At 37.4% G+C, this 24770-nt stretch overlaps 1 protein-coding gene across 1 annotated transcript in view; it reads right to left on the bottom strand.

Moving 5' to 3' along the window:
• The window catches only part of LOC126175655 (arf-GAP with dual PH domain-containing protein 1-like), a 138507-nt gene that overhangs the window by 22412 nt on the left and 91325 nt on the right, over window positions 1-24770 (bottom strand). The window contains exons 6-7 of the mRNA XM_049922556.1: window positions 15268-15490; window positions 6904-6964 (exon numbers count right to left, since the gene is read on the bottom strand). Coding sequence (XP_049778513.1) covers window positions 6904-6964; window positions 15268-15490 — 284 coding nt within the window. The remainder of the gene's footprint in view (window positions 1-6903; window positions 6965-15267; window positions 15491-24770) is intronic.

The raw sequence follows: 24770 nt of genomic DNA, 5'->3' as shown, positions 1-24770 counted from the left end.
TGACTGACTCGGTCACACATAAGTTAGTGGAAAATGTGATTAGGAATTTTGGAATCCCTACGGACCTGCTCAGCAACATGGGCAGTAATTTCACAAGCGACACTGTAAACTGTTGAGAATAGACAAAATGCAGACAACTGCTTACCATACTTAGTCACACAGCACACTAGAGTGCACAAATCTTACACTAACTGAAATGTTACAGCTCTATATTAGCCGAGGGCATGACAATTGGGACCAATGGGTCAATTCGCGACATTTGTGTACAACATGACTCTGCACAGTACCACAGGGTGCACTCCATTCAAATTGTTTTTCAGGAGAAGAAGCAACTTACCCTTATGGTTACAGAAAAAACTTGCAGATGTAGTTTATAACTATGAGGATTTGTGACCAAGATCCAACAATGGATGCAGATGTTGCATCAGGATGCCCGTATGGCAACACAGTCAAACAAGGAGAGAAATAAGATAAATTAATGCAAAACTCAAAACCCAAAGGAATTTAGGAAGCATGATCGTGTTATTGTATGATGAGTGTGTACATAGAGGATGCAGTAAGAAGCTGGACAGTCAATGGTGAGAACAGTTCACTATGGTTGATGTACAGGGACAAAAAGTAATAATTAGACAAAGGAAATAAATGTGTGAAAGTGCATGCAAATCACTTGAAAAAGTTTTTTTTTTTTTTTTTTAGTCCTTGGGACAGTTACAAAAGTATCCAGAAGATACTCATGGTTGGGTTAGCTAGATGAAGTGTAATGTATGTCAGGGTGAATTAGTGTTCAGCAAACGCGATTTGCGCGAATGGAATTGGGAGGTTGAGAATGCCTTTTCCATTACAGATGCCAGGAGTGAAGGCATTGTATGTGACAACTATTATGAGGAGTATATTGCTGTGCGGCCTCATGGAATGAGACACACTGCCGCTGGACATATGAGTGCAACAGTTTTAAGTTGAGACCAGGGATACATTACAACGAGCATGGTACAGTTGGTTTGCAAAGTACAACTTGGAGAATTGTGAGTTATTTTAAACTACAAAAATAGCATGAAAAATCTGAGCAAATGCAAGTATTAATCAATAGATCAGTAGCTCATTGGGTGAGTAACTTGCTTCAGGCAAGTGTGAATGCTGGAAGGTGTGAGAATGTTCAGAAAATGTTAACATGGCATGTGGGTAAAATTACGGGGGCAAAAGGGTTAATTGAGCAGTTAGGCAGGAGGAGGGGGAGGAGGAGATTAGTGTTTAACGTCCCGTCGACAACGAGGTCATTAGAGACGGAGCGCAAGCTCGGGTGAGGGAAGGTTGGGGAAGGAAATCGGCCGTGCCCTTTCAAAGGAACCATCCCGGCATTTGCCTGAAGCGATTTAGGGAAATCACGGAAAACCTAAATCAGGATGGCCGAAGACGGGATTGAACCGTCGTCCTCCCGAATGCGAGTCCAGTGTGCTAACCACTGCGCCACCTCGCTCGGTAGCAGTTAGGCAGGCACGAGGCAACAAGGTCTAAGCAAGGAATACTGAACTTTATTGTTGAGACAAGCAAGGTACTATTTGGTACATTAGATGAAGATGATGTGGTGTTCTTTAAAGCTAAAGTAGGTGTATTAGAGGAGCAACAGAGGGAGCCATTGCAGTTATCCAAAGAGCAAGTGGCGATAGTAAGGGCATCACCAACAGTGATAAATCAAATGCTGAATACAATAACCAAGAATGCTCACATTATTGCTGATGGGATCAGAAAGTTAAGCAAGCACATGGAAGATTGCGAAAACAGTACCAGCAAGAAGATACAACAGGCCCTGATTCTAATAATTATCATGGAACAGTTAGTGTAAATCATGGCCATGTTTAATGAATTGGAACAAAAATATGACTTGTTAGTTTCTACCATGGTGAACTCGCTGAAAGGTCTCTTAGAACCATACCTGTTAGAACCACACTCAATAAATTTAGACATATTTTTAGCTGGTAATACATTTAACCACTAGTTGACACTAATGTCTATGCACTAAGGTATGGCCACTACCAACAGAGTATCAGACAAAGAAATCGTTTTCTTGTGTAGGACAAGAAAAGGAATTCTTAATTATAGACTATGCGTAACGACAGTATGCGCAACTGTCCAGTGACCAGCTATGCTGTAGAAGGTCACTTTGAAAAACCAGATCTGCAAACAAAATTTCGTCCTAACGTCCACTTATAATCACAAGTGATGTGAAACTCATATGTTACAACCAGTAAGAGAAATTCCTAATGTACAACGAATGGTTGTACGTAACCCCAAAAGATGAAGGCTTAACAATATTGTGCAGTGATTCACCGCCCAGTGACCTTAGTGTGCAGAGCACTGGCAAGTTTTGTCAGTAAATATAAGGGATATGGTGCACAGATTACCTGCAGGCCGACCATGTCATTCGTACATATATCACTAAGATAGACATAGTTCCTAAGTTAACCACATATAGGATGAGTCAGGAGGAAAGGTAAATACTTTTAGGGGATGATACTAGTGGTGATTCGAAACAAAAAACTCCTAAATAAACATATGCCCTTAATACCATTTCCAGGTAAACCAATGAAAACAACTAGGAATGGGAAACATGTAGTGTCATCCTTACTAACCGTGTCACTACGCAGTTCACTTGCACATGGTGCAGTTGATTACCTCAAGTCTCAGTCCAACAGTGCTTGTCATAGTGCACAGTAGTACAGTGTTGTTACGTGAACAGTGAATATAGTTTTGTGTAGTGAAAATGCCACAGATCTTCATACATGCAGAGTATGCTGACATGCTGTTTGTCCAATGGGAATTCCAGAGCTGCTGTGTGAGAATATCAACAATGATTGTCGAATTTTAGAGTGCCAGATAGTAGGGTGTTTCATGGACCGCGTGAGAATGGTATGCTTCCCAGTGTAAATGTTGTCTCTGAATGTTCCATACAACAAACTCTTAATGCAGTTGAGAACATTCTTCAAGCAGTGGAACGCAACCCTACTACTAGCTCCAGAAAAATTGCTGCCCAACTTGGTGTCCCACAAACACAAGTAATTACACGAGCATGGTCTGTATCCCTTTCATTGGCACAGTTTCATTGGCATGATGGAGATGGTGCCACAAGGCAACAATTCTGTCAATGGATCATTGCCAATGATCGATTGATTCCACGTATTCTGTTCATTAATGAGTCAACATTTACCCGCAACGCAATCAACAACAGACGCAACTCTCATGTATGGGCAAATGAAAACGTGCACGCTACTGTGGAAATGAATTTTCAATGATGTTTCTCAGTCATGACCAACTCATCAGTCCAGTTGTTTTAGATAACCATCTTGCTGGGACATGGTATTTTGAGTTTCTTCAAAATGTGTTACCAGAATATGTGGATGATATCCCTTTGGCAACATGAGCTCGTATGTACTTTAGCATGATCGAGCTCCTACACAACGTATCCTGGTCATTGGATTGGTCACCGTGGGGTCATTGCTTGGCCACCAAGGTCACCCATCTTACCCCATTGGAGTACTGTTTGTGGGGGTGGGCTGAAGAACGATGTCTACGAGTGCAGAGTGGTCACAAGAGTGGAACTTCTTGGTCGTATTTTACATGCTTGTGCCCAGATAAAGGAATGCAAAACTGAGCTCTGATCGATGACACAACACCTGTCTACAACAGAAGCAACATGCACTGAAATTGAAGGTGGACTGTTTGAACATCTTCTGTGAGGAAACTTACACAATCAAACAAACCCCAACATAACAGTATCTTAATTTACAATCACCTGCACCTTTCCCATTCCTAGCTGCTTTTTCATTGGTTTACCCAGAGACGGTTAAGAAAAGGGCATATGTTTATTCGAAGTTATTTGTTCAGAACCACCAGTAGTATCATTAATCAAAGCATGTATCTTTCCTCCTGACTCGCCCTGTATATATAGTGTGTTGTATAATAGAGGAGGAAAAACAAAACTTGACTCAAATTCCCATACTCTTATGATTAGAACACGTAGTTAGGCATTTAGATGATATAAAAGAAGCATGTCATAAAATAGATGCCTTACAAGATGAAATAGAATACCAACAATGGGAGACCTTCAGGGGTTGTTCAAGGAGAGAGTTTTCCATGTGATGATACAATGGTTTGGCACTGATCTGTCTAGTAGTTATAACATGTAGTTTGTGCGTTTATTTAAGTGTTGTAGAAGGTGTGGAAAACAGCTTTGTGAAGTGGGGGGGTGGGGGGGGGGGGTGGGGGGGAGGGACTGTTGTGTCAGAGTCTGTGTGACGTTAAGTAACCCTAAGGACAGTGTGAGGTACACTCCCTAACACCAGTCTGAACAACTTGGAGAGGAGGAAGATGTAGGAGAGTACGAATTGAGGTCCGTACAGCACACTCCTCTCTCTGACTGTTGGGAAAGGAATGTAATCAGATGCCACAACTCACCACAAAGATGGAGGCAAATATGCCTGTGTTGGAGTCGCTAGCACTACAGTCTAACAAGAGATAAATTACCACCAACTCCTTAGCTATAAATGCAATGTATCGAGGTCTTTAGGTGACTTATATTAGTGTCAGTCCACATGTAAATATGTAATGCTTTGAATACTGATGTGGTGAAATGAAAAGTGTGACCTATAAGCCAACCTAAGGTGAAATAACAGGGGTGTACTCACACCAAGCAACAAAACGAATGATGTCAGTGAACTCTAATAGCAGAGTTTTGTTGAATGTACCTTATACTACAACCAATATGTAATCCTGTTTATAAACTGGATGTTCTCAAAGAAGTTGTTGCGAAATAAAGAACCTGTAAACTTTGCAACATGGAACATAATGTTGCAAATAAAAGGTCCACTGGCACACAGTACAAGGTGAAAATTTTGTGACCTCGGAGGTACGAGCTTACAAATTTTTCCCATGGGAAAGGGAGGTGTCATGAAGTATAAAATATTCAATAGCAAAGTATTCAGCTTAAGTTAGTAACAAAGTTGGGAAATCGTTTCTTGGTGAGAAGAAGTGAAATATTTGTGACGACGACTTAGATGCCGCTAATCCAATGTTTGGTCAGGTAACAAGAAGTGAACTTTGAGCATCACAAGGCTGGCAGCAAGATAAGCAATTTGACTCTTGAATGGACAGGCACCAGCGCGGACAAGTATACGATGGAAAAGTACAGCAGATGTCATGCGACAACCACATGACAATCGCAATCGACACAATCATCATGGAACACTCCAGAAGGGTGGTGCAGTGTGCAACGGCTCCTTATAAATAGGCCAACTACTGACTGGAGAGGAAAGCAGATCGATAGTTTTCTGGGACACTACCTCTGTGTCGCTCAGGGTCAAGGGCTGAACTTGTATTATTTGGAACAGGCAGTACTTAGAAAGATTCACTAGCCTTCATCACAGTATGACTTGTACTTTGAAGACAAGAGTAGTACAATCTAATATGAGCACTTGTAAATAGTAACTTGTACATAGGGAATGTGGCGGGGGGTACTGCCAGGGAATGTATTCCTTCCTTGACCAAATCATACTGAGTTCTGTGCTCTACACCACTCAACGGTCTCTCTCTCTCTCTCTCTCTCTCTCTCTCTCTCTTCCCCCCCCCCCTCCCTCCCTCCCTTATCTTTTTTTCTTTCTTTTTTTTTAAATCCGCACTGGCTGTATGAATGATTTTTATTAAATCTGCAACCAGTTTTGCACCACTTATTGATGTATCCTCAGGCAATATAAGCTATTTATAACATAGTAACGTTGAACATTGCCCTGTAGCCACTCCCCACCATTCACATCCAATATACCATCATCTGGTGAAAGCGGTAGTTAAAATTTTTAAAAAAGATTTTTAAATTTTAACTAACACTTTCACCAGATGAAGTCTAAGGAATTGAATCTGAAGACCCATGCATTACATGGGTATCAGACACCAGTACCAAGGCTCAAATCAAGGAAAAGCTTTCTCCATTCAACTGAAAGCCTCACTGAACCACCTTTGAACTTCAGAGTCAACTCATGGTGTTCCAGATCCAGCCACATTGCAGGGTGGATAATCCTGACCAAAAGCCTCCCATCAGGTCACAAAGAAAGATGGTCAATATGGAAGACCTCAACAGGCTGCGTTCTGGAGTTGGAAGAAGGAAGAAACTTGAAAAAGTGGGGATTTGCTTGTGACTCCACAGCATGTGAATGTGTTGAAGACCAGAAAATGAGTCATCTTCTTGTCTGAAGCGTATATCCAATGTCACGCACGTCACAGAATGTCATTGATGCCACCAAGGAAGCATGCGAAGTTGCTGCATACTGGTCAAGCCACATTTAATTTTAATTGTAATACTTATAGTACCATGTTTTGGAACATTTTGTATAACTTGTAAGCTATAGTGCGTGTTTCTGACATGATTAAATAAAAAGTGACTCACAACTGAACTCACAAGACTTCTGAGGACCCCCCCCCCCCCAAAAAAAAAAGAAGCTACTGACCATCAAGGTATACAAGTTTATCTCAGAAATTGTATGATACATAAGTTTTTGCTGTTACTACTTTATTGTGAGTACCATAACCTAAGGCTTGTGTATGTTGTCTTGATAATTTATTTTATTTCTGACATTCTGCGAGAACAGGTTAATCTTGGATTTCATGTTTGGGTTAGTATGACAGAGTATTATGTAATGGTTGATGAAAGATGAAAAATAGGTTTGCTTGAAATGTTGATCAGAATGAATATAACAGTCTTAACAACCCTATTCACTATTTTTACTTCACACCAAGTGGGCATCTGCAGTACTCAAACACTAATCCACTTACGGTCAAGTCAGAAATAAGCAATTTAAGAAACTAATTCTAAAATAAATAAGTAAATAATTAATAATTAAGTGACAATGGATGTCTCACCTGCTTGAAAAAATGTGTACTCCAGCTCCAGATGCCCGTTTACGGATGAGACGTGATGCCACTAGAAATTGCAATACAGCCTGTTTTTAATTATATTCTACATACAGATATTTGATCATTTATTACTTTTACATGTGATGTGACCTGTAATGGAATTATGATAATTAACTTCAAAATTCTGCAGCAGGAACATGCTCTTAATATACTGAAACCCATGGTACTGGTAATTGATTGGTACTGGTAATTTGATTGAAACACGGGTCCTGAGTAAGTTTGCAATGATTTGCAGTGTTTACCAGTATCTATCTGCACACATCAAAAAAAGTTTTGCATCACCTTGGTTCCAAGAGTTTCATAACTTGTACAGAAAATTGGAACAGAGATCAACATAAATTTCCAGCCTTTTTATTGTACATGAAAACCACATGTTGCATGTTGTACCACCACACTGTGAGACCTTCAGAGGCGGTGGTCCATATTGCTGTACACACCGGTACCTCTAATACCCAGCAGCACGTCCTCATGCATTGTATTCATCGTGGCATATGATCCACAAGTTCATCAAGGCACTGTTGGTCCAGATCGTCCCATTCTTCAATGGTGATTCGGCGTACATCCCTCAGAGTGGTTGGTAGGTCAATTATCATTAAACAGCCCTTTTCAATCCATTCCAGGCATGTTTGACAGGGTTCATGTCTGGAGAACATGCTGGCCACTCTAGACAAACGATTTCATTATCCTGAAGGAAGTCATTCATGATATGTGCACGATGGGGGCACGAATTGTCATCCTTGAAGATGAATGCCTCGCGAATATGCTGCCGATATGATTGCACTATCAGTCGGAGGATGGCATTCATGTATCATACAGCCATTACGGTGCCTTCCATGACCACATCGCCCACATAACGCCACCCCAGGACAGCAGGGAACCTCCACCTTACTGCACTCACTGGACAGTATGTCTAAGGTGTTCAGCCTAACTGGGTTGCCTCCAAACATGTCTCCAACAATTGTCTGGTTGAAGGCGTATGCGACACTCATCAGTAAAGAGAATGTGATGCCAACCCTGAGCGGTCCACTCAGCATGTTGTTGGGCCCATATGTACTGTGCTGCATGGTGTCATGATTACAAAGATGGACTTTGCCATGGACGTTGGGAGTGAAGTTGTGCATCATGCAGCCTATTGTGCACAGTTTGAGTCGTAACATGACATCCTGTGACTGCACGAAAAGCATTACTCAAGATGGTGACGTTGTGTCAGGGTTCCTCAGAGCCATAATCTGTAGGTAGCAGTCATCCACTGCAGTAGTAGCCCTTGGGCGGCCTGAGCGAGGCATGTCATCGATAGTTCCTGTCTCTCTGTATCTCCTCCATGTCCGAACAACATCGCTTTGGTTCACTCCGAGATGCCTCGTCATTTACCTTGTTGAGAGCACTTCCTGGCACAAAGTAACAATGCGGACGTGATTGAACTGCGGTACTGACCGTCTAGGAATGGTTGAACTACAGGCAACATGGGTCATGTACCTCCTTCCTAGTGGAATAATTGGAACTGATCGGCTGTCGGAACCCCTCCATCTAATAGACGCTGCTCATGCATGGTTATTTACATCTTTGGGTGGGTTTAGTGACATCTTTGAACAGTCAAAGGGACTGTGTCTGTGATACAATATCCACAGTCAACATCTATCTTCAGGAGTTCTGGGAACCGGAGTGATGCAAAACTTTTTTTGATGTGTGTATTAGCATTCTTACAATTTTGTCAGTTCTTCCACCAGAACATTCATATTCTTATTTTATGTATAAGTACTCTTTTACAAAAAATCAGTTACATAGGGAATTGCAGATACAATTCTGAAGACACACTTCTTCAATATTTCATGTTTTTCTCTAATTGCACAACAGTTTCAACAGAACAGTAAAGAAGGATGGGCTGCTGCACTGAAGTCATTCAGTAGTCAGTAAGACAAGAAAATTCATTTCCAAAACAAGTAATGCCACTTTTTTTTATTACTTACAAAGAAACATAACTCTCTTGACTTTTGATATTTCTCATAGCATGCAAATATGGCATGACACTTGAGTTATACAGCCTATGGTAGTATTTCTCTCTTTCCTCACAACATTTCCTTGTTTCTTACTTACATTCACAATGGGGCACAATGTTGGACTCGTGAGGAGCAGACATCAGAAACTACCAAAACATGGTCCATTATGCTCTTAAAGTCTGACAAACAATAGTAAAGAATAGCGTATTTAAATAATGTTGTGCTGGGTCTCAGGGGGACCTTCCTCTCCATGTATGGATCAATGAGCTGAAAAAGCATTTAGCCTCACATGCTGGAAAGGATCTTCAGCAAGTGTTAAGTGTAATTACCACTGTGGCAATATGCGATGTAACTCGCAATACAACACAAAAGCAACTTACATTGGTGGAGCATGTAGAAATGTAATTGAAGTGACTTAACTGGTTCACGTTGGGATGACAGCGGTACAACATCAATACGATTCTCTATTGTATCAGCAAACCACAGACTGTGGGTTGCTCCATGCAACTGTATTGTACACAGTGCATGGCAGGGGAAACTTAAAGTGATAAAAAAAGTAGTTTTACGTAAGGGAAGCAAATCCATCTCTGTAGTTAGTTTCTCGGGAAATCTTTAGTATGATCTCCAATATTTGATTTTAAGAAAACTATTTTTGAAAAAATAAAAATAAAAATAGTTTTTTTGTATCTTATAGTTTGATAGCAAAGCTTGATAGTGAACTTTTTTTTTTTTTTCAGTACTGCTCACAGTTACCGTGATACTTCAAAATTAAGTAAACCACAGCATAAATTTTGAAAAGAATGCAATAAAAAATGTAGTCACTGGCCAGTTTACGTCTAGTGCATTTTAGGTCATACAATGCTGCATACCAAATGCAGCTAATATATCACAATTGTTTTTAACACTAGAAGCACACCCATATCTCTTTCCAGTCTTGCGTAAATATGTTATATATTTGGAGGTTGTCTGAGACAAGGCTGATGGCAACACATCTCACACAAGGCTACTGCTGCCTGCTATGTCCTATGGCTTGCATGATCACTCGTTATGAACACTAGTTCACATAGAAAAGCATAGCATCAGATGACCTTTATTGCATTGAGTCATTTTGTATCACCGCAGGGAGAGCAACACCTGATGACTATGCAGATGACAACACCATGAATGATGCTTGTATCTCTGAAGGTTCCAAAAAATACTGTTATTTTTGTAACATCAAATATTATATAATGCACTGAGTATGATACATAGAATTCAGTTTAAACATGTTGAGCATGCAGAAAATTGTACAGCTAATGTTTGTCCATGTATTAAACAGATGATGATGTCCACCATCTCTCATTTGAGATCCACTGCTGAATAAATGTCTCCTATACACCTACCATTTGGTCTTTTCTTGTATCTTGGTATACAGTAAAGAACTACCTTGGTGCATCTACCATCAATTGCCTAATTGAATATTCTGTCATTCAGCATTATAACTTGATAACAGTCATAATTTATTTATTTTGCTGAGTTATTTCTGATCTCCAATCCATTTATTTGTTTTCCTGTCAATACTTGTAATTCTGATCTCCAATCCATTTATTTGTTTTCCTGTCAATACTTGTAATTCCCAAAATGTCTGTCTCTAGCTTTTGAACGATTTTTCTATACAGACTAAGCTTTCCATACCAGGCATATTAGAAAATTAGTTTTCAAAATTATGTTTCATTTATAGACATCAACGCAAGCTATTTTTAATCTTCTTTATTTCTTCTGCTCCCCTTCCTGTAGTTGTCGTGAAGTATTCTATTATCGAAACTGATAAACTGGCTCTACAGGGTAATTGTTAATTTGTACCATTTCTTTTTGATGTGTTAAAAACTTTTCTGAAATTTACACAACCCGCGTTGAGTGGTAATTCGCACAAATTGCTCCATTCCAAAACTTCGTTTATATCCACTGTGCTGTATCCATTTTTAACACCAGGAAGGATCTCTCTCTCTCTCTCTCTCTCTCTTTCTCTCTCAATGGTTGGCAGTAATTTTAGGTCCAAAGGTGTATAGTTTTCTTATATATAGTCTGTCTCTTTTTTGTGAAGAAGAATAAATACACCATTGTGCCAGTTTTGAGGGATTGTCTTCCTTCAAAAACATTCTGTGAATAATTTTTTAAGTTTAATTTTGTTTACATTCACTACAGCTTTTATTTCTGTGTGGCTTGATGAGTAAGTGTCTGGCTACAAATCTGGAAGTCCGGGTTCAATCCTCAGTTGGTTCTAGTTATTTTCAATCACTTATCACTTCTTACAACTCTAGCAGTGACTGGTACATGTGAAAAATGGTTGCACTGGGAGTTAACATGAAACAGCAGTTCCTTCTCTCAACAGTCTGGGTAATTCAGTGCAAAGGTTGGACAAGGGCTATGCCATACCACTTCCAATACGAACATGTCTATTTAAGCAAGTTAAGCACTAGGAGGAGGACAACTTTACCTTTATTATTTCTATTGACACACAGTTATCTCCAGACACCTTGAATCACTTTATGCACTTCATCACACATAACTCCGTAAGCTATTATTTTCATTATTAATTATGTGTGCTTCTGATCACTCTCTTGAACTATATAAATATCACCAAAATACAAATAATATATAAACAAATCTTTAAATGGGTGTATTATGTTACTATTACTTTACTTATCGGATCAAATAATGTTAAAGCACTGAAGGGTGAATTGTATTGGAAATACATCAAAATAAAAATGTAAATTCTTTTAAGTGGATGTCTCAAACAAATTAAGCTGAAGAACCAGTTCTTGTTACCCTATGATGATCATCATTAAATTAAATGCTGAAATTCAAACAAACAGAGACATGTTTCTGTTTGTATCATAGTTACAAGATCTTGCAATTCTTTTAGGAATATTGTATTACAATGTTGTACATTGAGCAAGCAGTAACAGAAACCAAGGGGAAATTTGAAAAAGGAATTAAAATTCAGGGAGAAGTAGTATAGCCTTTGAGGTTTGATGTTGACACTATAATTCTGTCACATACAGCAAAAATGCAGTTGAAAAGAATGGATTCTGGCTTGAAAAGATGTTATAAGATTAATAACAACAAATGTAAATTAAATATAATGGAATGTAGTCGAATTAAATCAGCCGATGCTGAGGGGAATCAGATACTAAAAGTAGTAGGCAAATTTTGGTATCTGAGTAGCAAAATAACTGAGGATAGGTGAAGTAGAGAGATATAAAATGTAGGTTAGCAATAGCACATGAAAAATGCTTCTGAAAGAGCTGTACTCAAACTACCTCGGCAACATGTGAGTTGGGCCCACATCCCCCATATGGTCCTGCTCTCTCCCCAAGTGATCTATTTTTGGAGCCCTAAAGAAAGATATTTGTGGCAACTGATTTGCTTCGGACGAAGAGGTGCATGCCTGAGTTCAATCACTGTTCCATAGGCAATAGCAAAAATTTTCCATGAAGGCATCGACCATCTTGTCTCACAGTGGGATAAATGTATTAACAGATATTGTGATTATTTTTTTAAATAATAAACCATTTACTTAATTTTCTTCCATTTGTCTTGTTTTCATTTGACTGCCCCTTATATGTATGGAAGTTTGTCTGCATGATAAGAGCCTGATCAAATATGTGTATTAAACAGCAAAAAAGAAAAGATCTGAGTGTAATAAAAATGAAAGAAAAGAATTTTCATTTCTTTCTCAAATGTTGCCTTGGTTTCTATTACTGTTTGCTCAATGTATAATGTTGTAATGTAAAATCCACTTCCCAAAAAGACTGCAAGATTTTGTAAGTATGATGTATTATTAGCGAAGGCAGCACTGGCATTTTCTCTTTTTCAGTATGATAAGCGCTGAAAGGAAAAGCTCACATCCAAGCTCACAAAATCTAAGAATAGCTGGGGTGATTACATTGAAAAAATATATATGTAATATGTTCTAACACATACCAGTTAATATGAAAATAGTAGTTTTCCAGGAATATTTCCTGTGCCTTTTATCTTTCAGTTCTGGATAACACCCATACAAATTGAGAACAAGGTAGGTTAAGGTAGAAGATTGCTATGTTTGTAAGTGTGTAAGTGGCTTGTGGGAATGCATTTTTAGATATTCACTTTCACTACTACACCCATAGGGAGATGCCAAATGACAAATAGTTTTCGAAGAGCAAGAGTTAAGTTCTGAAAATGCAAAATATGATACGTAATAGAAATCCCAATCAATAAATGGCTAAATAATGATAGCAGTCCAGCAAAACAGTGGACAACGACAAGAAAAATCCTGAAAGAAATATAGTTTGCAGGAGGGGGAGAGATAGACGACAGAACAATGAAATATAGAGGGCTACACAGATGACGATAAAGACTATTAAATGAAAAATGAATCAAAAAATATGGGAAAAAGACAGTACATTGGTACAGGAAATAGTAAACACAAAGATAGCTAAAATATACTGACAGGAGACCTAAGAATGGACAGACAACTGAGACAAATTATTCATGGGAGAAAACTACTTAACTATTAATGAATAGAAACAAAATAACTGAGTCAGACAGGAACAGAGTACTGAAATAGTACTACTTCACAGCAGAAGTAACTAGTGCCCCACCGTGCCTTACTATATTCTTCAGACGATGGTCTTATAAACTACACTTCATACCCGTATATCTTAACCCTGTCAGTCTGTCTGCATCATACTCTCTTCTACAAATCAGACTTGTTGATGAACAATGATATACTATTAAAGAAAATAATTATGACAAAGCAGCCATGAATTTTGAGCTACTAATAACAGTTGTCCACAGCTTCCGCAAATAAATCAAAATTATCATCATTCTATACTCAAATATCAATCAAAATGTGAGTGCAGACAGCAGCACACTGTATGTCCCAAATGTAGGCGCTACTTAAATAAATAACTCTAACTCATTCTTCTTGCAATATGTCATTCACATGTAGGGTGAAATATGTCAGTCCATGAAATTTAAATGCTATCAATATTCTCAAATGCTATCAATATTCTCCAATGTGGCGAAGCAAGCTGGGATATTTTTTACTTCCTCTCTTGTTTTGCCATTTACCTCCGTAAAATTCATTTTTTCTTTTTTAACTAATTACCATTAACATATGTGAGTATAATCTGCATTTTCATAAAAGAGAAAGATGGCCATCAGTTTTAAAGAGTATAACACCGGGTCTAATTTTGTATGTAATTGATTTTCTAATTTATTTTGACTATTCGTAGTTAGTATCTTTTGTAACAAGGTGAAATCAGTAATTGTTTCGTAACTTAAATTCTATTGTTGACTCATAAACAAATATAAATTCTGTAATAATTATAAACATGTGGAAGAAGCACCAATAGTATTCTTAAAGGATCTATTTAGCTCAATTTGAAAACATGATAATAACACTAGCTCTTAATTAATTCCAAAGTAATTAACAGTTTTGTCAAAAGTGTTCATTGCATAACGATATCTGTTAATTTAATCATTTAAACAAATAATTCGGTCTAACTCTTGTAGTAGAAGAAACTGTTAATAAGATGAAATTTTTTTTATGTATTCAGTTAATTTAATGAGTTAAGTTTTAATTGTAATTTCTGTAACTTTAACATCAAACAATGTGTAGTTTCAGTTCCTATTATTGTGAGAATATATAAGGTCCCAATTTTTGGTCCCAAGACTGTTAGTCTATGGCCGAATTTCAGAGGAGAAACCTGTAATGGTTAGAACAACAACAAGGCATCCACTTAACTGTGAAATAAGTGTAACACAATTGGGCTGTGTATTAAAACAATGACAGTGTCTGTTCCATACATACCTTTTTATTCTTGAAGAACTGAGTAATGTGTGTTTAGGCTTTCACTGCTCGTAGATGTTCAACAGTAAGCTATTGTAGCAGTATGTTGATGTTTGCCTGCAAACTATTAATGAGGCTTATCGGAAGTTAAACAATAGTGTGCTGGCCAAATAATTGTGTATTATTGGGGGTTGGGAACAGTGAAAGTAAAGAACTGTGAAATGCAAATGTGCACCTGTTGGCTACATCATTCAAACTAGTCAATGTTGAACTTACCATCATCCCCCCCATTTTTCAGCCAGTATAGCAACACAGTACGTCGACACCAAGGACAATCAACAATGAAATAAAGCAGGCAGGCATCACACAAAGTATTAAGCATTTTGGATTTTACTTTAAAAAAAACACACTGAAGACTGTGCATGCTGTAATACTTCAGCATTGAACAATTTATTTTGCCAATTAAATTTAAATTAAACTATTATTGCATAATACCTGAGCTATCTTGAGGAGTCATGTGCCTTTCCAAGACCTTCGTTATAACTTGTATCCATTCATCTCTGTCATCCTCAGTTTCTGCAGACAGATGATATGCTCGTTCTGGTGTTCGTAAGGTGAACGAAAATTTCAGGTCCTTCGCACCTGGTGGAACACCTACTCTCACACTATAGCCATCTAACATATGCCCAAGGAATATCTCACCTTTTGGATGTGCATCCTAGAATTCAACAGATTACATTTTTTTTATTTCCAAATAACTGTTTAAAAAATCTCAATATCTACAAAAGAAAGTCAAATGATTCAGGCAGCACTATAAATAGCTGCTGCAAACAAGTAAAAATAGTTCTAAAGATAAGTTGTTAAATTATATAATGAACTACTGATGCATACACACAGACATACAACATTATAAGCAAGAGTAACACTTTGGTGGCCACACTTGAACATAACTTGGGCACAATGCTGTGTCTGAAAGACCACACCCACTCAGGTCGCTATTTTCTGGACGCAAGCCACCTATTGCTTGAAAAACTGAACTCATAACGTATGAGAATAATGTACGGGCATCTTGCTACCTGCCCTTGACAGGTGCTGCCTTCTGTTGGCATATTCTAGAATTATTTTAAAAGAAACATCAGTGAACTTGAACAGCTGCTGTCACAAATGGTTGAGCCAATATGTAATTGCACTAACGTAATTTCGTGTGTGAACTTGTTAGGTTTTGCAGTCAGCTGTAATTTTCTTACAAATATATCACATTCATTGGGTGAGAAAGAAATTTTGGAAGCTCAAGAGGAAGAAATTTCATAGTAACTCACCTTGCGATTTTTATTTTTTTCCCAGAAGGGTAATTATACTTTCTGTCATCATCATTTTAAAATTTGTAACCTATCAAAGAACTAAAGTAAACATGAAAAATAACTGTTGAAGTGTATTCTTTTTTTACTATGTACTACTTTTTAATAAATATCAATTACATACATGCCAGTAACACTTTAAATAACGGCACAAATGGCTGGTTTTTAAGCCCAATATTCTTCTAAGTAGCTGTCTTCAAAGTGTTAAAAAACATAATTATGGTAGATTAAAGACCTTGATGATTTAAATTACAAAATTATTTTGAGTTAAAAACTTGGTGCTCTATTATTTGTGGGTGGGCAGGGGAGTGGGAGGGGAGGGGGTGGCAGAATGTGCAAAACCATTTCATTTCATAGTTTTTGTACACAAATGAAGGCTGAAGATACTGCTCTCCTAATTACAAAGCAGTTTCAAGTGCTTCAAAACCTTTTGTTGAAGAAATAAGTTCCTCTGCAGACTTTCATCATGATCAAGACTCCTTGTCTTCCAGGGTTTTGCCATCAACAGTTTTCTTAGCCGTCTCTACCAGCTCATCATTAAGTAGGACTCCTGTACCTGAGTCCAGGCATTGGCATCTTTGTGAGCAGCATCTTTTAAGTTTGGGAATATAGTTTGCTAAATTTGAAAATGGGTTTTCCACCTGCTGCCAGATCCTCAGAATGATCATCATTATTCTGCACAAGTTATTCCATGATAATTTTATGGAATTTTCTCAAACTGTACTCCAAGCAGTCAATAGCATTCTTGATATTGGAGGTATATGTTCTTGCACAGATGCATCATCATTGTGATTCAGAGGCACTTTTTGAAGGAACAGTCTATGATAAAATCACATATTTTATTGTCTCACATACTGGATTAGGCTTTTAACACCGAGTGGTAGCAAACTTCACAAATATTTTCCATTTTTCAACTGAGTTTCCACTAGGTGAGTAAAGGCACTGTCCAAAAAAGAAAGAGCTTTCATGAGATATTTTTCAACTCTTAGGACAAACTCTTTGTGAAACAAATCATGAAGGAGCTCTATGTACTCCATGTGCTTTGAATATTTTTGTAGTAGACTGGGTATTTTCAGGATCAATTTTTTTCCAGTGCTGTTGGTATAACAGATTTATCACATGCTATTAAAGTCAACTGCTCTTTATTCTTTTAAGCACCTGGGGCACACCTGTATTTTTGTGAAAGTAATGTTTTGAAGGGTAACATTTTAAAATGTAAGCCCATATCATCATCACTATATAGTTGATCAAGGTTGTAACCCCTTTCTCCTCCACATCTTTGGATACCTTAAGGTACACACTATAAAGCCCTGTTTACTGGACATTTTCTTCTTGTTTCGGTCCATACTCATCATCATCATCATCATCATCAGTTTTCTGCTATATTAGCAGGTTCTTTGCATCTCCACTTCACACGATCCAGTGCTTCCTTCTTAATGCCAGTGTATGTGCTCCCCTTCAGGATGTGAAATCTCTTCCTCTCTTGCTGCCTCTTCCCTACCACATACTCTTCTATACACCATACTACCACCTCTCAAAACACAGTGGAGAGCGAAGAGCTTGCAGTAGATGAGATTTGTTCCACAGCATCAAAGGTGAATTGCGCATACGAAGTGTGATAAAAAAGTAACAGTACTTTTTTAATCTTGTGGTCATTGTAAACCCGATTTTCAAAAAAAGGAAATTATCTTGTTGGTACACATTCCTGATTAATGTTTGAATTTTCATTTTTTTTAAAGTATTTAGTTTACTGCTGATAGCCAAAAAGGTTATAGATATTTTTTGAGTGCTCAGTGAATTTTTACTTTCGAAAAAGATAGATCAAAGAATTTGCATGTAATTTTGCTTGAAAAATGGAATAAAGTGCAGCACCACATTCGAAATGTTGACTGTGGCATCTGGTAAATCTACTATGAATAAGATGTGAGTTTACAAGTGGTGTAAACTTTTAAAAGAGGGTCAAGAAGATGGAGATGATGACAGCCGTGGACATCGTAGTACATCAATTGCTTACGACAGTGTGGATTAAGTAAACTGTTCTGGGGAACACCGAATCACCATCAAAGAGATTACTGATTATATCGGAATATCCTTTGGATTATGCCAAACAATTTTTTCAAATGTTTTGGGCATGGATAGTTGATCACGAGTTCCTGCCTTATGGTTGTACAGTCAATAAGGAAAACTGCCTGGAAGCCAAACGTCATTTGTGTGAAGCAATCTGAAGAAAATATCAGAATTGTGCAAAACCACTCACGGGAATTGCTTCACAATAATGTTCACACTCACACCTCAGTTCTTATTGGTGACTTTTTTGGAAAAAGCAAAACCTTTATGTTGCAGCCACCATATTTGCCGGACATGGACCCCTGCGACTTCTTTCTATTTCCAAGGCTGAAGAGAACTATGAAAGGACATAGTTTTGCCACCACTTATGAGATAAAAACAGACCTGATGAAGGAAATGAACACCGTATTCAAATGTGAGTTCCAGAAGTTCTTCTGAGATTGGAAAAAGTACAGGCACAAGTGTAGTACATCTAAAAGGGTATACTTTGAAAGGGACAAAGTTGATCTTGATGATGATGGTGGTGATGATGATGAATAAATAAAGATTCTTTAACAAAAACAAAAATTTCCATTACTTTTTGATCACATCTTGCAGCTTTTAAGATATGCATTTTAGAGCTCATGTTTACAAGACATTTTTGCTTTGAATGATTGTTCCTATCATGTACCTTACCACTCCTTATGGCACACTGTAACCTTTAGATAAACAGTAATGGGTCACTAAATCCTAAAATCAAAACTTTGGATAATTGGAAGCCAAAACACCACCTATAATTAAAAGCTTCAGTAATTTGTATATGGATAGTCATGTTTCTGCAGAATAGTCATAGTAAATTAAAATAACTCAAAGCCTATAAACATATCTTAATACATAAACTGATACTGGAAGCTTATTGAAAATTACTTTGATGACCACACTATGTATTCTCACCAAATACTGTGTGCGTTCAAATTACTTGCCTGTAGAGTACTGTCTCAATTGTGCGACTGGATTCACAATTTTTCTGTAGAAAGATCACAATTCACAATAACAGAATGACGGGAAGTCATCAAGTAAAACAGAAGTAATATCTGCCCATTTCCCAAAATAGTGTTACACGCCCTCTGCTGTTCCTGATCTAAATAAATTATATAGGAGACAGTCTGAGCAGCCCTCTTTGATTGTTTGCATATGATGCAGTCATTTACTGTCTCGTAAAGCCATCAGATGATCAAAACCAATGGCAAAATGATTTATACGAGAAATGTACATGGTGTAAAAAATGGAAATTGACTTTAAATAATGAAAAGTGTGACATCATCCATGTAAGTACTAAAAAGGATCCGCTAAATTTTGGATACACAACAAATCACACAAATCTGAAGGCTGTAAATTCAACTAAATACTTAGGGATTACAATTACAAATAACTGAAATTGGAATCATCATGTAGATAAAGTTGTGGGTAAAGCAAACCAAAGACTGTGCTTTACTGGCAGAATGCTTAGAAAGTGCAACAGATCTACTGAAGAGACAGCTTACACTACACTTGTCCACCCGCTTGTGGAGTTTTACTCTGCAATGTGGGATCCGCATCAGACAGAACTGAAAGAAGATATGGAAAAAATTCAAAGAAGTGCAGTTAGTTTTATATTATCACAAAATAAGGAAGAGTGTGCCATGGCTATGATATGCGAATTGGGGTGGTAATCATGGAAAGACATTTTCTATTGTGGCACCATCTTCTCATGAAATGTCAATTACCAAATTTCTCCTCAGAGTGTGAAAATATTTTGTTGGTACCCACCTACACTGGGAGAAATGATTAACATAATAAAATAAGAGAAATCAGAACTTGCACAAAAAGATTTGTTCATTTTTCCCACACACAGTTCAAGAGAGGAATGATACGAAATAGCTTGAAGAAGGTGGTTTGATGAATTTTCTGCCAGGCACTCAATTGTGATTTGCAGAATAATCATGCTGATGCAGATGTAGATGTAAAAGCTGAGAAGATGGCCAAACATTTAGTAAGCACTTGGCACACCATGTGTTACTGCCCAAAACATAAACAGTAACCCTACCCAAATGACAGACTGTCTTCTTAGTAGAAACTGGGTGTACAGGAAAGGCGCTTATTGTACAACAGTTTCCTAATGTGAGACACCTCGACTGTGCTCATGGTAGGTGCTAAACTCTGAAAAAGAGTTTCCTAAACATCTCAAGCATGTCTAAGACTATAGGACACCATTGCTGAGACAGAGTATGTAGAAGCTGTTGTAAAATGTATAGTGTTTGGAGGTTTTTGTGACGCTGGTGCTAAGTAAATATTTCTGCTTAAAAGTGAGTGGACATTACTGTACTCCTTTTTGTTGTTATTTCTGATGGAATTACTTATAATTATTGACAGTTAGGTTCATTTTCTAACAAACGTTGTTACCATATGCGATAGTGTTGCATATTAAGATACCAGTGTCATATTGGGGGAACTCGTTCTCTTGCAGTTTGTTTTACATAACTGATACAATAATACCATGAAGATAACAGTATTTTACCATTTGATAGTAAAATATTGACAACTGTGTTTATTTTAATTTTATTAAATTACCATAAATGGGGATTACTCTGACTGGTCCTATGATTGAAATTGACATGTTTTGTGGACCTTTCTGTTAGGGCAGTATTTTGTTCATAAGTTAATAAATGTTTCTCCAAATTCAAATCAATCAGTACACAGTACTTATAAAAAACAATCTAACAAATCATAGAAGCTGATATCTTTCGAGGACTATGTCTACAATGAAAGCGTATGTGAATGCCTTCACAAAAATAAGTCTCATCCTGTGCAACAGAAGCATCTTTAGACAGCATGAATTTTCAGTTAATCACCATGCTGACCCTCCTCAAGAAGGAGATGCCAAAACCAAAAATAAAATTAGTGATTGTGATGCTGGTCAAGCACTCCACTCCACAGACATCAGACTTCTTCACAGATCACAAAGCCACCTGTGATCCGGCCATTCAAATAGGTCTACATCACACTTGTGCTCCCCTGAGTTAATAACATCATCATCTTGTGTGAAACAATTATAAGAATATAAGAATAAGAAATCAACAGCTGCAGCTAAGAATAAAGCAGAAAAAAGGTTATTCAGCGAGAAGACTGGACATCATTGAAACACTGATCTAAAGCAGAAGAATCACCTAGTGAATCAGCATCCAATGTCATCTTGATGAGAGCGGTGATTCAGACAGCAGTGGTGATGACGCATAGTGTCTATTTTATACAGGGCGATTTTTTGGCGACAACACGGGGAACAATGGGCACAGTGCACGAAATTGTATCACTAGGCTCATGAAGATTGCGGTGTCACAGAAGGCAATTTTGTTTGCCAGCAATGTCATTAAGATAAATGTGAGTAGTGTGAAATGAGTGAAGAACAACAGAAATCAACGAGTCTGCAAAAACTGTATGAATATTTCACTATATAGTAGTAAGTAAAATTATTACCACCACCTCATATTAGGAAGTCTCTACCTTATTTCTATGAAATGTATAGTTTGTGAAGATTTAATAATTACTTTGAAAGAGTGTTTATTATTGTGAATATGATAAATGTATGGTAAAATTAAATAATTACATTGAAAGAGTGTTTATTATTGTGAATATGATAAATGTACGGTAAAATTAAATAATGCAACGTATTATTACCATGATACAAAATATAACTGCATTTACTTCTAGGTGTTTAAAATGGGTTTACAAAAGTGTGTCTCATATCTGGCTCCCTCCCTGTACTCTTTAAAAAGACAATAAAGAGATGGTTGTACCGTATCAAGCTACACTCACAAATGGAGCCAGAAAAAGCATTCATTTGTCACAAGCAGTGCCCAATCCAGAGGCAAGTTACCAGTACTGCAGTTTGCGTCTGTAGAACATAGAACTCTTCCACAGCAAGATAGTTGTTTTCATTGCTGTAGTTTCCTATTCCTCTCTTCCAAAATTTGACTACCGTATTTACTCGAATCTAAGCCGCACTTTTTTTCCGGTTTTTGTAATCCAAAAAACCGCCTGCGGCTTAGAATCGAGTGCAAATCAAGCGGAAGTTCTGAAAAATGTTGATAGGTGCCGCCACAACTAATTTCTGCCGTCGAATATATGTAGCGCTACACAGGCATCCTTTGTAGGCACAAAGACAAATACTGGCGTCAGAACCTCTGCGTCAGTAAATAAAATTAAAAAAAAAAAAAAAAAAAAAAAAAAAATTGGAAGACGAGCTTTTTTTCTCCGCCCGAGTTTCGACCACTGCTTTTTCATACATAATCCAACGAAGTAAATACAAATTCCGTATTGTTCATCTTCGAATTTCAATGTACTACGAAAATCCAACTGGTTATACTGGGATTTTTGTCAATATGGCCAACTCTACGTTCTGAATTTTTTCCTATCTGTGAGAAGAGATGGTTGCTAATAGGAACCTGATGAAATGTGAATCACATGCAGTATTCTCTTCACCATAAGAATAATACGAATATAAACATTTTGCCATGTATTCTTTCGTGTTTGCTTCTATCTCATTTAACCTGTCTGCCAAATAAACTACGAAACTAGAATGAGACAACAGCAAACGCGGAAGAATATACGTATCGTGTCATGTTTATATCGTATTACTCTTATGCCTAATAGTGATACAGTCAGAAATGAAGCACGGCAACTGACTAAATTTTTAAATCTAAGATGACTAATTTCTGTGCAGAATTTGATGTACTAAAGAAGCGGCCGCAAAGATTTTCAAACGGAGAAAAATTTTCGCCAAACTCTCGTTCAGAACATGTTCTATCATACGCAGTCTGTTATTTGGTTCTTGTTGATCATTATCAAAGAAAGCAGCAGTGTAAGTAACAACAAATAGCAGTCTCTTGCCATTGTTTCGCTAATGAGACGATTCCTCTCTTTTTTAAATTGTAGGCGGCGGTAGCGCTGACAAAAGCAAGCCGTGCCGCGAGCAGCGACAGGCCGTAAACACGCACTATCAGAATGCGACAAACAATGCATGACACAGTATAGTAATGCATTTTCAGCTTCGAGTGACTGACGTAAACACCTATAACATAGAAAACGGCACTTATCAGATCAAAGCAAAATAAGCAATCGATTCAAACCAGACGAAGTACGTGAAAAAGGAAGGGTATCCGTATAAATACGGACGGAGCGCCTGATGCAAAGCAATGGCTACCTGGTAAAGCTTAACTGCTAAGCTTTCGACTCGAACCAAACTACTGTAGCTGTATCGTCATTCATTCGACCTAAATTGTGTCTCATATTACAATGGACCAACTTTGCTTCGATTTGGAGGTGCGGCCTAAAACTTCTGTCTGTATCTATATTTAGCCGCCATTAGAGGAGAAATTATAAAGGTGTGTAATTTTAATTATTGTTATGGTCTAAATACATTACAATTTATCAAAATTGTGTATTACTAATGTAAATTAGCTTGCCCATGTCATCTATAATATTTCTTTAAAGAATTTTTAGCATTTTTAGCGATTATCGTTGGTGTTTCTGAGCTATGCCATGACCGAACGATTTGCAGCAGCGGCACATTTAAAAAATTGTTCCGCTATAAAATTAACCAAACCCGTAAATCGGGAGCAGGTAAAATTAACAGTGAATTACGAAATATTTTTCTTTTACAGCAATCCTGAGGCTGACTGAATTTATTACTGGTTTTACATTTGTGCATTCATAGGCAGATAATTAACATTGAAGTAGTTAATCTGTTGGTTCTTTCAGTTTCTAAAGCAAATAACTTAAACGTATAGTGAAGTGTGTTTTGTCAATGATAATTAAACGTTCAGGTCAGCTTGGCATTATTTAACCATTTTATGCTAACAGAGACAGTCTTGTGTTCCATAGCTAACGCCGGGAAAGAATTCAGTAGATATTTAAAAACCCACTGCATCTAGAAAGTATGTGCCAAGGCTGAAATACGTAAAAAAATTTAATTTAAATAATTTTCAAAGTCATAAATGTTATTAATCAGTTAGTTTGAATTTATCCGCATGAGAGGGTCGTTAAAGTTAACGTAATTTTAAATGTGCTTAATTCTGTCTAAATGAATTTTTACTATCACACATAAAAAATAAGGGTTCTACAACAAAGTTCGTACTGAAAGAGTAAATAACAAAAATATTTAAAGCCATTTCTTCCCCATTTTCATCCATTCATTTTTTACATAATAAATATTTTTTTATATTCATCAAACTGGCACTCAACAATGCGGGGCCGAATAAGCAGTGGCCACAAAATACCCATGAGATAATTAGGGAATTATTTTTGTCGAACTTTGTTGGAGAACAATTAATAATTTTTTCATGTATTGTATGTATTGCCTAACCAATATTGTTTGGTAATACCTGTATATGATTTTTTGCATGAGAACACTATATACCCAGAGGCAAGCTGAAAAAGAGAGCTCATTATATCAAAAAATTAATTACCTACCACAATACCAGGGGGCAGCTGCACCCAAGATAGATCACCAAAAGGTAAAGCTACAGTGTAGTTGTCCTGTGGGTAGTAAAGCCGCCT

The sequence above is a fragment of the Schistocerca cancellata genome, chromosome 3 (genome assembly GCF_023864275.1).
Source record: "Schistocerca cancellata isolate TAMUIC-IGC-003103 chromosome 3, iqSchCanc2.1, whole genome shotgun sequence".
In the NCBI taxonomy this organism is placed as follows: Eukaryota; Metazoa; Arthropoda; class Insecta; order Orthoptera; family Acrididae; genus Schistocerca; species Schistocerca cancellata.
The sequence above is the reverse complement of the archived record's forward strand: the minus strand, read 5'-3'. Positions and strand labels throughout refer to the sequence as shown.